The sequence below is a fragment of the Gordionus sp. m RMFG-2023 genome, chromosome 3 (assembly GCF_954871325.1).
Source record: "Gordionus sp. m RMFG-2023 chromosome 3, tfGorSpeb1-WG-v2, whole genome shotgun sequence".
Lineage (NCBI taxonomy): Eukaryota > Metazoa > Nematomorpha > Gordioida > Chordodea > Parachordodidae > Gordionus > Gordionus sp. m RMFG-2023.
Genome location: NC_088777.1, coordinates 13,154,104 through 13,166,828, shown reverse-complemented (window position 1 = coordinate 13,166,828; position 12,725 = coordinate 13,154,104). Strand labels below are relative to the sequence as shown.

Below are 12,725 nucleotides of genomic sequence, written 5' to 3'. Positions count from 1 at the left end.
GTATGAATGATACAAAATTGAAATCCATTATTAGATAAATGCCGCAAAACCAAAACGATATTTAAGCACACTGCCTCTCTCTCGAAATCGATACTTTAAAACAATATATATTGTTTGATTATTGGGTTATCAGCCTTATATTTATTTCTAATCTGTTAGAATTAGAAGGTTCTATGTGCTATATATTCATTTGAAAGAAAAAATATCATTAGCAAAACAAGGATTTATTATTAATTCCTTTTCTTTTTATTAATTTTTTGTCATTTTTTTTACTCGCCATGTTTACATTGGTTTTTTATAAAATATTAGATAACATAGTAAAATGTACTTATTTATCAATTTTAAAATGGCAGATTTAGAAGATTAGATCCGTGATTTGATACCAATTTGGGAGTTTTTTTCTTTTCTGAAATCAATCTCCTTGAAATGGTTAAGATCAGGATTGAGGATAGTGTTGTTAAACGGCTTGATTTATAAAAACAAACGGCTAACGAAATATTTTACCTAAAATATGTTATGCAAGCCTAGAGATTTCGTTAATAGATGTTCAGACTTTCCTGCCATCTATGAGCAAAATCTCGAGGCTTGCGTAATATTTTTGGCTAAAATATTGGGTTATTCGTTTTTAAAAATCGAGCCGTTTAACAACACTAATTGAGGGTTAAAATAATACTAATTAATTAGTAATTAGAGTTAAAAATTATAAAATAGGTCGCAATTTTAATAATGGCCGACACCATATTTCATTACCCTACGGGGAAAAAATATTTCATTACCCTACGAGAAAAAAACGCTAAGAATTGTCAACCCCCCCCCGGATAATTTCGTTTCCTCTAAACCGCCTAAAAAGGAAAGAGGTTATTTAGATATATGGAACCCCGTATAGATCCTGTTTTATTTGTATATAAATAAAAAGTAATATTTATTTAATGCACAAACTTAAAACAAATCAGAATAGGTTGTCATAGCTCAAAGGCTGAATAGCCTAGGCTAAACATGTTATAAAAATAATCCACGCGTTAACAATGAATTAATTTATTTCCTAAATCCATTTAAATTAAATCTTAAAAAAAATGAACAATGATAGAAATGGAACATTAAAATAATACTCAAACATTTCAGCCAATTACGAGATAAATAAATTTAAAAAAAATTAAATGAGAAGCACATATAACACTCTTATACTAAATGAGACCAGTTATATAAGGCTGATTGGGAGTGTATATATAAAATGAAAAAGAAAACATTTTGAAATGTCAAGATAATAATATTTAAAAAATAGCCCTCTTCCCCCCCCCCTCACACCCCAAAAAAATTTCTTTTGTAAAAGTAAAATACGTTTATACCATCAACTGATCTAAATAATATAATCCTATAAAGACCAAGGCTGAATTCATAGTGAGATCTAATAAGACACAATTTAATAGCTAGGCGATTTTTAAAATCTTTTAATATGACCATTTTTTCTTTATTAAAATAAATAATTCTTAGATTATTATCATGAAGAGGAGTTAAAAATAAAATTAATATTAATTTAAATCACAAACAAATTTTAAAAATCGATCAGCTGCTAAATCATGTCGGATCCTATCCCATTATGAATCCAGTCTAACCCTAGCTTACGGGTTTTAGAGGATCGAAATAGGGAATGGGTGGTGGCCCAAAAAAAATGGAGTATAATTTTTTTTAGATCAGTTGGGACGCTATATGAAAATAATAAAAATTAGTTTCACCCAGTAGACATAAAACAAGCAAATAGAATTTCCTAAAAGTGCCTGTCAAATTGTTATGAGATGCATCGATACGATACTACCTTTTTCGCCGAAAATTTAAAATAGGAAATATATTTATTTCGTTTCAAAATATCAAAAATAATTCTTAAATAAGTCATGTTATCCAAAAAACTCTTGGTTGCGTTTATAACCAAAACACCGAAAATAAATTCTTGTAAAAATTTGTAATAATGCAATAAGAAAAGAAAATTTGTAAATAAGAAATAAAGAAGAAAAATTTCATAAATGCAAAGGATAAAGTGAAAAAATTAAAAAAGCAGAAAAAAATAGGAATGAAAGAAGTAAAAAATTATAAAATATTGGCTGTGAAATGGATTAAAAATTATAAAAAAATTTATAAAATATTTTACTTTTATTGGCGCATAATTTTTAAGTAAATAATTAGTGATTAAAAAAGAAAAAGGCTATATTTTTTTATGTATTTTTGTTTCGGAGTTTTGTCACTTACATTTCCAACCTATTTATTTTTTTTAAAATAAGAAAAATAAAAACTTAAACAAAAAAAGGAAAAATTTTCATAAGAATTTGAAATATAGTAGCATTTTTTTTAGCTAGCATTTAATATCATTGCAAGCATTAATAAGATAGAAAAGTGTTTTTTTAATTTTATTGGTCTGCCAATCCAATAATAGAAGAATGTGTTAAAGCAAAGTTTCATGCTATATAAGTGCAAAAAAAAGCAGTATGTGACATTTTGCAAATATAAAAGTTATTAAGCATGCAAATTAAGCATTTGAAAATGGGAGTTTCATGCAAAAAATATATATTGTCATTTATAATATATTTATTCTATTGGCATTATGTTAATTTCATTTTAAAAATTCATAAAGATAGCATAATTTTAATAAGATTTCATAAAAAAATTGTTTATGAATCGATGTATATATATAATGTTTAGCTTACTTGCGCATGAATGAAATCAACTGCCGATCTGACATCTTGGAAGAGAGATTGATAGGACATAAAGATATCTCCACATTTAACACCGGTCACATCCCTTGTAATGGTATTTAAATTAGTAATCTATACTATCTTAAACTTCCCCCCTTTTAAACTTTCTTCATTCATTCTTCCTTTTGATTATTATTGTTTTGTTAAATTTTTTATCTTCTTTATCATATCTCATTCTTCCTATTTCATTTCTTTTCCCTTCAATTACGTTTTATAAAAAATAAAATTTAAACAAAAGTCACAAACCTGGTATAATCTGGGTTATTTTTGAAATAATTAACAAGAGTTGTGAGTAGGTAAGCTTCTGTAAAACGTATGTGTAATATATTAATAAATAAAATTGATTATTTAGTTAACCAGTTGAATAAATGAACACATAAATGTAGTAAAAATGATAGGTAATGAGGGAAAAAAATTAAATTAAGAAAGAGAATAAAAAGGAGAAAATAAAATTTTTTAGATGAGAAATGAATAAATTAAAAATGAAATGAAAAATTGAGAGTAATAATGAATGAACGAGTATCAACCTGGAAGATCAAAGAGTGTGTTCATGACGTAACACCGATTTTCATCGAGATTTATGAATTTGTTTGGGTAAAGTTTAGATATCTCGTGCCTAAAAATATATAATCATAAATATAAAAAAATATTCAAAATTTGATTTTATCATTCATTCACACATCTATCAATTTTATTATATCAAATAATTTTTTGCGTAAGAAAAAGGATTGCAGATAGAGCAATATAATTTTTATTTTTACGGGTCTAGGAAATCGAACCCAGAAACGCACAATAGTATGTGACCAAATGGGTCAGTCTTGAGAAGGGTCCCGTAAAATGTGTCGAACCACAGACCTCTATAACGTGAATGTATAAATTAAAAAGTGATCGTAAAATTAGAAAAAGAAAAAATATAATCAAGATAGAATACAATATTATAATATAATTTTGAATTAGAAAAGATTTCAATTAAATAGAATCCTGAATTAAAAATAAAAAAAATAAAGCAATTTATACAATTAGAATAGAAAACTAAGAGATATAAATATAAAATTAAATAAAATACAGCAAAATATAATAAATGTAAACCTCATAGGAAAAGAAGCGTCATATTGAACTTCCAACAATTCATTTGGGTATCCTATTTTCACGATCCTTTTGAGTGCCAAATCAAAAGCTAGAGATTCATATTCCGGTGATTTGTACACTATTTTATTTATAAAGATTAGTATGGCGAAGAAGAAGTGAGAAAAATTAATAATAATTTTAATTATTAAATTTAAAAAACTAAAATATAATAAATTTTAAAAGAAACATTTATATTTTTGTTCATTTTTTTTTATTTTCCTTAAAATGTACCATTGTTTTATTAAAATGTATATTTATAAATGCTTTCTGGAAAAAAATTAAATTGTTTTAAAAAAAAATATTGATTGGGCTGTAATCCCGAAATTCCTGTTAGAAATGATTCCCCATAATATGATAGGATTTAGCAAAAAGATATAAAACAAAATTTCTAGGAAAAAATTTATACAGAATTCTACATTAATGATTAAAAATATAAAATGTAAAACATTATAAGGCAGCTATGTTATACTCTCCTTTCCATCCTTCATATCTAGTTATGCAAAATCGCTCCTGAGCTAATTTTTTAAAAAGGACTAACTCAGTATTTTATCCAGAAAAATATTACGTAAGCCTCAATAGATGACACAAAAACTTGGACATCTATTAGCGAAATATAGAGGCTTAGGTAATATTTTTCTTACTAAAATATTGAGTTAGCCCTTTTTAAAAATCTGCTCAAATGGAGCGATTTTACGTCACTATTGACATCGATAATAATTAACTTGTAAATTTTTTAACCATTAAAATTTTTAAAAAACATCTTTATACAATAAAACCATGGTATATTCAAAAGTTTCATTCCATCTTTCACGTTCACATCACTTTATGATTAATTTTAATATTTCATATATAAATGTTTTTACTCAAAATTTAGCAGCTTTCATAATAATAGATGGCAATTTCTTTATATTTCCCAAAATTTTCCTTGCTATATGCAACATGGAAAGTAATGAACAATCTTTTTTATCATTTCCGTTTATTGAATACTCCTGAATAAAAGCCCAAAACACAATAAAAAATGTCGGAGAAATATTAGTATAAATATCACGAAAAAACAAATATTCCAGGATTCGCCTTATATACTATGAGAATTTAAAAAAATAGACTATGACGCCCGTTAAAGTCATTATTGGTATAATTATTAAAAAATTTACATTCTATTTTTTTAGTAGGGAAATCATGTGATCATCAAATCGTTTTTACCATCTATGACAAATTAGACATAGAAAAATAAAGAAACTTGGGCTGTGAAGTCAATATAATATGATGTGAAAATCTCTATTTTTGCAATTATGCATGTCATGGATTTTGTTCTATTGTTGCAATATCACCGATGCAATAATGAACAAAGAACAATTATTCTTGACAAGAAATATTCAAATAATTTGATTAAAAGAAATGTGTCAACGAAGTATTAAGAGTGATAAAAGAAAAAATAATTTCTTAATTCTAAACGGGCCAAATTTCGCATTGGTTTCTACCTAGAATTCGGAACGTCAATTAAGAATCCATAACTAGTCAATGTGAAGTGAGGAATAATCGTTTTTTTTAACTCGTCACAACAATCTATCTGCTGGGCATTTATTAATAAAAATCAAATTTACTGCCGCCTCAAATTATATAAAACTAAAAAGAGAGCATGTTGGAAGATGATCATCCAAGATCTAAAGAAAACACAGTAAAGAATATCTTTATGTGGTGCGAGAGCTACCTAATTTCATCAGAGCAATTGCTTCAAAGTATCAATGTAGACATATGTAATTATTATCATTCTAGAGTATTTTATTTTTAATTAAAATTTGTATATTATATCAAACACAAATTTTATTCCTAATAAAATGAAAGTTATTGTATTTTAAAAAATTTAGTCAAGTTTAGACACGTGGATACATAGGTATTTCTAACCGAAAATAAATAAAGACTATATAAAATAATCAATCAGACATATGTGAATTTATAGGTATTTCTAAACTAATAAAATTAAAAGTTAGATAAAATAATTAAAAGTGAGGTAAAATATTTAAAGGTCAGATAAAAGTATTGAATTATGGCTAAATATATACTATGCAAAATCAATATTATTTTAAATATAAAATAATTTGGTTAGGTATTATATATTCTTTTGAATGTACTAAATTTCTTTAAAAAATGTTCGATTTTGGGAGTTTCTCCAGTGAGGTTTTGCTTCCAGTTTTTTTTTCTATCACCTTTTTAGTTAAGGAAAGAGAGTCAATGACAAAATTGAGCTTAAAAAACATAACCAAAAAACAATTAGAAAGGAAATAAATATATGAGATAAATTATTAAATATAATAAAAAGAAATAATAAATTAGATACCCATAAAATCAATTATTCAGCCCAAACCCATCATGGCCTGTAGCAATTATTTTTTCTAGATATAGCCTGGCCTATGGCCTAGCTGGGAAGTACATAGGGGAAAAAAATCTCAAACTCAGAATATTTAATTTATTCTATTTTAGTATTCATTTTAAATATTCAGCAATAACTTTTCCCAAGGAATGAGTCTATATTTTATTAAATGCGACCAACAATCCAGCCCACACTAACAAGCAGGCCTTGTAAGACTTTACAATAAAATAGAAAATAAGAAAAACATGTGCAATAGTTATGAAAGAAGATTAAAAATAGAATGAAAAGATAATTCAAATAAAACAAAAGGAATATAAATAAAACAAAAATATATAATGAAATAGTACATGAAAAATATTATAAATAAAAAAAATATATTTTAAAAAATTATTATTTATTATATTAATTTTATGAAAAAATTATATTACTGGCTAGGGTGTAATCCATATCAAACCCAAAAAATTTGACTTTTTCCAATTGCAAGCTCCTGTTGACAAACACTCTGAAATATTTTGATAGCATTATTTTAATGATATTTTCTATTTGGAAATTTTCTTAAATTTTTATTTTTATCCTATATAATTATAGTTTATTAACCTTATTTTTAGGCTGGGGGCGTTAAATTCCCCATACTATGTTTGGTTAGATTTTTTAAATAATTAAATATATTATATAAATAAAATAATCAAATTACCAACAATATTTTAATAAATAAATGTTATTAATAACATTATTAATAATTTTTGATAGTAAAAAACTATTATATTAAAAATTATACTTTTAAGATGTGAATGTGGCAAAATTTTAGCTTTAAATTTGCAAAAATTATCTAGATAGATTGGATTATAAGTTAATGATAAGAAAGACCCCATATTACCTCTGTTATTTTAATAATGTTATCATTGAAAGTTAATAATATAAGAAACTATTTTAAAAAAATATATGAAACCTGTGGCCCGTCTCTCTCTTATTGAATTTTGTAACAGGTCTGATCTTCTTGATATCTATATCATCTTGAGCATTTGTTTTGGGCATTTTAGGACTAACTCTACCATCTATAAGACTCATTCGTTGATTCAGCATTTTTATTTCTTGTTTGTAGGATTATATTTTTTAAAATATAAATAAATTTGTAATGCATATGGATCATTATTCAGACTCAAACCATGCCACAAATTTTTTTTAAGTTGAGCCAGATAATGTTAAAAATTTTTTTACAGACCAAGTCAAAGTGTGATTTTTTTAAATGTGATAATAATTAGGAAAATTTATGTTGTTTCCTTCAAAAATAATTATCATGGGGTGGGTCTGACAACTTAGTTCAAAGATAATTATGGGCTTGGCCAAAAAACGTAATAGAATATTAACAAGACCTTTATGACTGGGTCAACTTCTAATAAATTTAACAAGAGCTTAAACGATGTAAAAAAATCTTAAAAGAATAAAATAAATCTCATATCTTGTTACAAATTTTAAATCCATGTAAATTTTTATTAAAGCAAATTATAAACAAGCTACAAAATTTTTAAAAGAGGATATAAAAAATAAATGAAATTATTTTGTTATTTAAATTTTGTAATATTCAGTTGAATATTCAAAAATCAAACAAAAAAGAAAATAAATTATTATTTATCTGATAGTAATGACTGACAGCTGATTATCTATCTATAATATATATAAATGCCTTGTCACAAAATCATGTCACACTTTTCATATCACACTTTATAATATATATTCAAAAAATCATTAATTTTCCAATCGGGCAAGAACTTTGTTTACAAATCTAGATGAATTATTGGACTTGGGTTCAAACCCTGTCAAATGTTTTTTTTTCTTAATCTGGTAAAATATTTTTTTCTTAATCTGACAATTAATCAAATAGATATGATACAAAGAGTACGAGATTTATTTAAATACTTTTTTAATTATTGAATTTATGTATAATTTAAAATTTAAACCATTATATGGGGAATCAGAATTTTCTCTTTGATTTGATGAGGGATGAATCAGAAAAAAATTTATATTTATATAGGGTTATTCTAAAATTTTCCATTATTCTTATAAAATATGTTAATAAAGTATATATTTAGTAATTTTAATTTATGTGTACAATTAAAAAGTCTTTTAAAATAAATTTTTATTCATTTGTATTTTATAATGTAAAAATTTATACTTGCAGATGAGAGTTTTATGTTAAAACCCTTAAGAAGGATCCATTCCACATTGAATTTTATACAACTTTATATCTCTTAATTAGGTAATAACTTATTATAACATTTTTGATTAAATGTATAACTTTTTTGTTTAACTTAACTTATATATAATTTGACTATGATTAAAGTTAACCTCCTATTATTTGTTAACTTGAATATCTTTTTATTTTTTCTATTGTAATTTAATAACAATGTCTTAAATTTATATTTTGTAACTAAGTAATAAATCATTTGGAAGGGTGGTGGTTTGTTTAAAATTTAAATTAGAATGAACATATTTTTAGCATGGTACTTTAATATGTATTCATGGTTTTCATATAAATACCAGGCAGGAGCTAACCAGTAGAATGATAGGTAAATCAGATATTTCCACTTCATTTGATCCTAATTTTGAAAAATTTTCCCAATAATATAAATGGCAAAAAAAATATATACATATTAGACAGATTTAATTCTTATAAACCCCTACATCACACCTATTTTTCTGAATCCAAGGAAAAAATAAATTATTCTGGGTTTTCCTGGGTTTGGAAAATATTTTTCACAATTAATATGGACTTGAAAGTAGCTTGGGAAACATTTTTTAAAATTAATATAGTCTTAGATTCCTGAATTTTTTTAATTTTAAATATAGGTTAGAAATTGGCCTGAAAATTTCTTTTGGAGACATGACCAGGCCTGATCAAATACCAAGGCCCATGCAACTTTCATATTCTGATTGTATTTTTAAATGCATTGTGACTTTTTATATATTTTATTTCAGTTCTCAACTATCAAAATTATTATGGTCTTTTTGAGAAAATTTTCCCAAGTGCGTGGACCTGGCTTGTGGATTTTTTTAATATTAGGCATAGGTGTAATATTTAACACAGAATATTTATATGGCCCTCAGGTTCAACTAATTTAAATATATTTTTATAAAAATAGTATTCATTCTCAGTCTTAATAAAATAGAATAAAATTTAGAGATTTACCTATTGCCTGGGTTGGGAAAAAATTTTGAAAATTACAATGGGTTGGCCAGACTTGGGAAAATTTTTTTATAAAATTTTTATAGGTTGAGCTGGGTTTGAAAAATATTTTTATAAATTATATTAGGCTGGGCTTGGAAAAATTTTTCAAAAATATTATGAGCTAGAATGCTTGAGAATTTTTTTATTATTAACTATGAGTCAGACATTGGCCTAAAAAAAATTTATGCAAGCCTGGGCTCAGCCTGATCAAAAAACCTAGGCCCACGAAAATCTGATTTTGATTGTAATTTTAACATTATGATTATTTAAATATTTTATTTCAGCTCAACTACCAAAATTATTATATTCATTGGGCTTGGAAGAATTTTTCAAAATTATTATGGCTTTGTACTTTGCCTGGGAATTTTTTTAATATTAAATATTAGGTATAAATGATCAGTAATATTTAACAAATAATATTGGTATTATCAAGTAAAAGTTTTAAATTTAATTTTACCAAACCATAGTATTTACACTTAGTTTTAATGGATTAAACCTGGCATGAAGAGGGGGGGGATTAAAAGAATAATAATTGGATATTATTTTTGAATAAGAGGTAACAATTATCATAAAAGTAAGAAGAAAATTCTCCCCTTCATTTTTGATGGGCTATCTTCTAGTATAATATAAATAATTATTTGATGTAATAAATAAAACCCAGCAAATTGGTATAAAGGACAGGGCTCAGGCCTAAATATTTAATTTTTGTATAGTTGATGTTATTCTGGAGTCCTAAGAATTGTTTCTTTTTTGGTCCAGCCCAAATATTTTCTTTTAATGTCTAGGCAGGCAAAGTAGGTATTTTTAATTTACAAAATATGAACCAAACCAATTTATAAAGTTAAATAAAATAAAAATGAATATTTGAATTAACCCAAGAGAAATTCCAATCAGTTTTTAAAAAAAATATATTCTATTAATTTTTTTAAAAATTAAACAAAATATTTTATATAAAAAAATATTTTATTGCATGAAGCAAAATAAATATATTTTAAAAAACTATTATTTTTTTAATATTTATAATTCGTAAAAAAAAAGAAACCTGCCATTTTTAAATAGGCTAAGGTTCTAAGAAATTTTAAAAGAGATGCTGTATTTATCCAGGTTCCAAATTCTGGGTTGGGCTAAAAAATTGTAAGAAACATTTAAATTTAAGTTGATATACCCTAAATTTTAATTGTATTAATATTGTTATCAGATAATCAATCATTTAAACATTAATTAACATTTCACATTTGTATCTTTTTTTAAAACACTTACAAATTAAAATACCAAGTATAAGATAAGATGATTAAATTAAAGTAGACAAGACCTAAATCAGAACTGGAAAGTAAACAAGATTAAAATTATTTAAAATTACTTTTATATTATATGGAATTTTTATAAAAATAAGCATATATCATATATATGGGTTAGATATAATAAACAGATTGTGTAGAAAAAATCTGACACCTTGCCCCTTTAGGAATTTTAAGATATAAGTCTGTGTGCCAAGCAAAAAATCAAAAATAAACTTCAAAATTTACCCCAGGTCAGATAATGAGAACCTCTAGAGATCTCAAAAATGATATATTTCAAAACCCTACTTGGTCAAAATAGAAAATTTTTAATAATAGCAAAGTTTGTGACACTAAATAGAACACATATTATCAACATTATAATTTAAAAATCCTTTAATGTGATGAAAAATTTAAATAATTATTCATATAAATTTTATACTAATCTTTAAATTATTTGATTATGATTGTTTCTTGTGTTAAAAGTAAAAATTGCTCACATTGATTGAATTTTTAAAGATTCATCCAAAATTAAACACAAAGGTCGGCTAAAAATAAAATGATTGCACAATGTTTAATATAAAATGATGACATGACAGATCAAGAGACATTATGGAGTTATTAAAGAAATATTAGTAAAATTATATTATTACAGACTTTAAAAATGGTCCCAATCACGAGATGATTCTATTATGTTTGACTTCTTTAACAAATCTGGACTTAAATGATTATATATGTGCTTTAACTAAAAAGCAACCATATGTGAAGTGAATATACATATGAATTTGTTATATTGGAAAAGTTTTAGTTTTATTATAAATTAATGTTTTTATTATATTCGTTTAATTAATTATACTTTTTTCTTTATCAACAATAGAACATATTGATCATTTTATTATAATATATAAACTCAGGGTTGGGCAGTGTAATAAACAAGAGTGATGTAACAATTGAAGAATAGTTTGAATAGAAAGATAAGTATAATAATAATCAATATATATATATATATATAATAGGAATAAATATCTTTAATATCTTTATTACATGTTCCAACATAATTATAAAATAATAAGACATAAAAATTACAGCTAAGGGTTAAAGCTAAGATAAAAATAAAAAGAATTTTTTCCTAAAACTGAAAAGTGGTATAATATTTACAAAATATTAATTATATATAGTTATATAATAAGAATATTAACAATTAAAATACTGTTTAATTATATATTTTGTCAGTAATTGAATTTTATATCATACACTCATTAAATCATCTTTATTCAATTTACCTTATTATTTTTGTAATCTTATTTTTTGTTAAACTATTTTGATATTTTTATTTAATCTTCTTGTTAGCTATTCAAATATATTATATTAAATTATATATGTATCTTTTTTAAAATTTTGAAAAGTATCTTGTATCTAAGAAAATTATATAAAAGTATCTGTTATTATTCTACTTTGTATTCAAAAAGATACAGGTACTTAAAAAAAATTATATTAGTAAATTTTAATAGTATTAAAATTTAAAATGATATTATTTTAGAATTTAAATGAATAAGTTAATCCGAATTTAGATATTTTAAGGTAATGTATGATCTATGACGTATTTTAAAATAATGATTGAAGAAGAATATAGAATAATATTTTTATCTTCGTAAAATGATTCTCCTACAGAAGAATATAATTATAAATTTTAATTATTTTAAATGGAGAATTTTTTCTAGTCACTCAACATCAACATACTAATACAAATAATAAAATTACTGCATAATGTAAAGAACGCCTCTAATTTTTTCAAGCATCCAAAAGTATAATATATAACTTTATTATAAATCACATTATAATTTATAATCATATTCATTATCATTTCTATTAAGGATTCTCCTACCATTTCAATTCATTATCCCGCCCTGGCCAAATGTACTAAGTTATGAAATGGTAGTAATAGACCTAATACTGTAGAATTTATCAAATCAGTTTTA

The 12,725-nt window shown here is 24.2% G+C and overlaps 1 protein-coding gene across 1 annotated transcript in view; it reads right to left on the bottom strand.

The window, feature by feature from the left end:
• LOC135927284 (cytosolic purine 5'-nucleotidase-like) overlaps positions 1-11,310 on the bottom strand; it is a 32,855-nt gene extending 21,545 nt beyond the window's left edge. Inside the window, exons 1-8 of the mRNA XM_065463244.1 lie at positions 11,247-11,310; positions 7,193-7,334; positions 6,672-6,745; positions 3,834-3,951; positions 3,506-3,601; positions 3,272-3,360; positions 2,991-3,048; positions 2,697-2,790 (exon numbers count right to left, since the gene is read on the bottom strand). Of these exons, the coding sequence (XP_065319316.1) occupies positions 2,697-2,790; positions 2,991-3,048; positions 3,272-3,360; positions 3,506-3,601; positions 3,834-3,951; positions 6,672-6,745; positions 7,193-7,326 (663 nt within the window). The 5' untranslated portion in view covers positions 7,327-7,334; positions 11,247-11,310. The remainder of the gene's footprint in view (positions 1-2,696; positions 2,791-2,990; positions 3,049-3,271; positions 3,361-3,505; positions 3,602-3,833; positions 3,952-6,671; positions 6,746-7,192; positions 7,335-11,246) is intronic.
• Between the last annotated feature and the right edge of the window lie 1,415 nt (positions 11,311-12,725).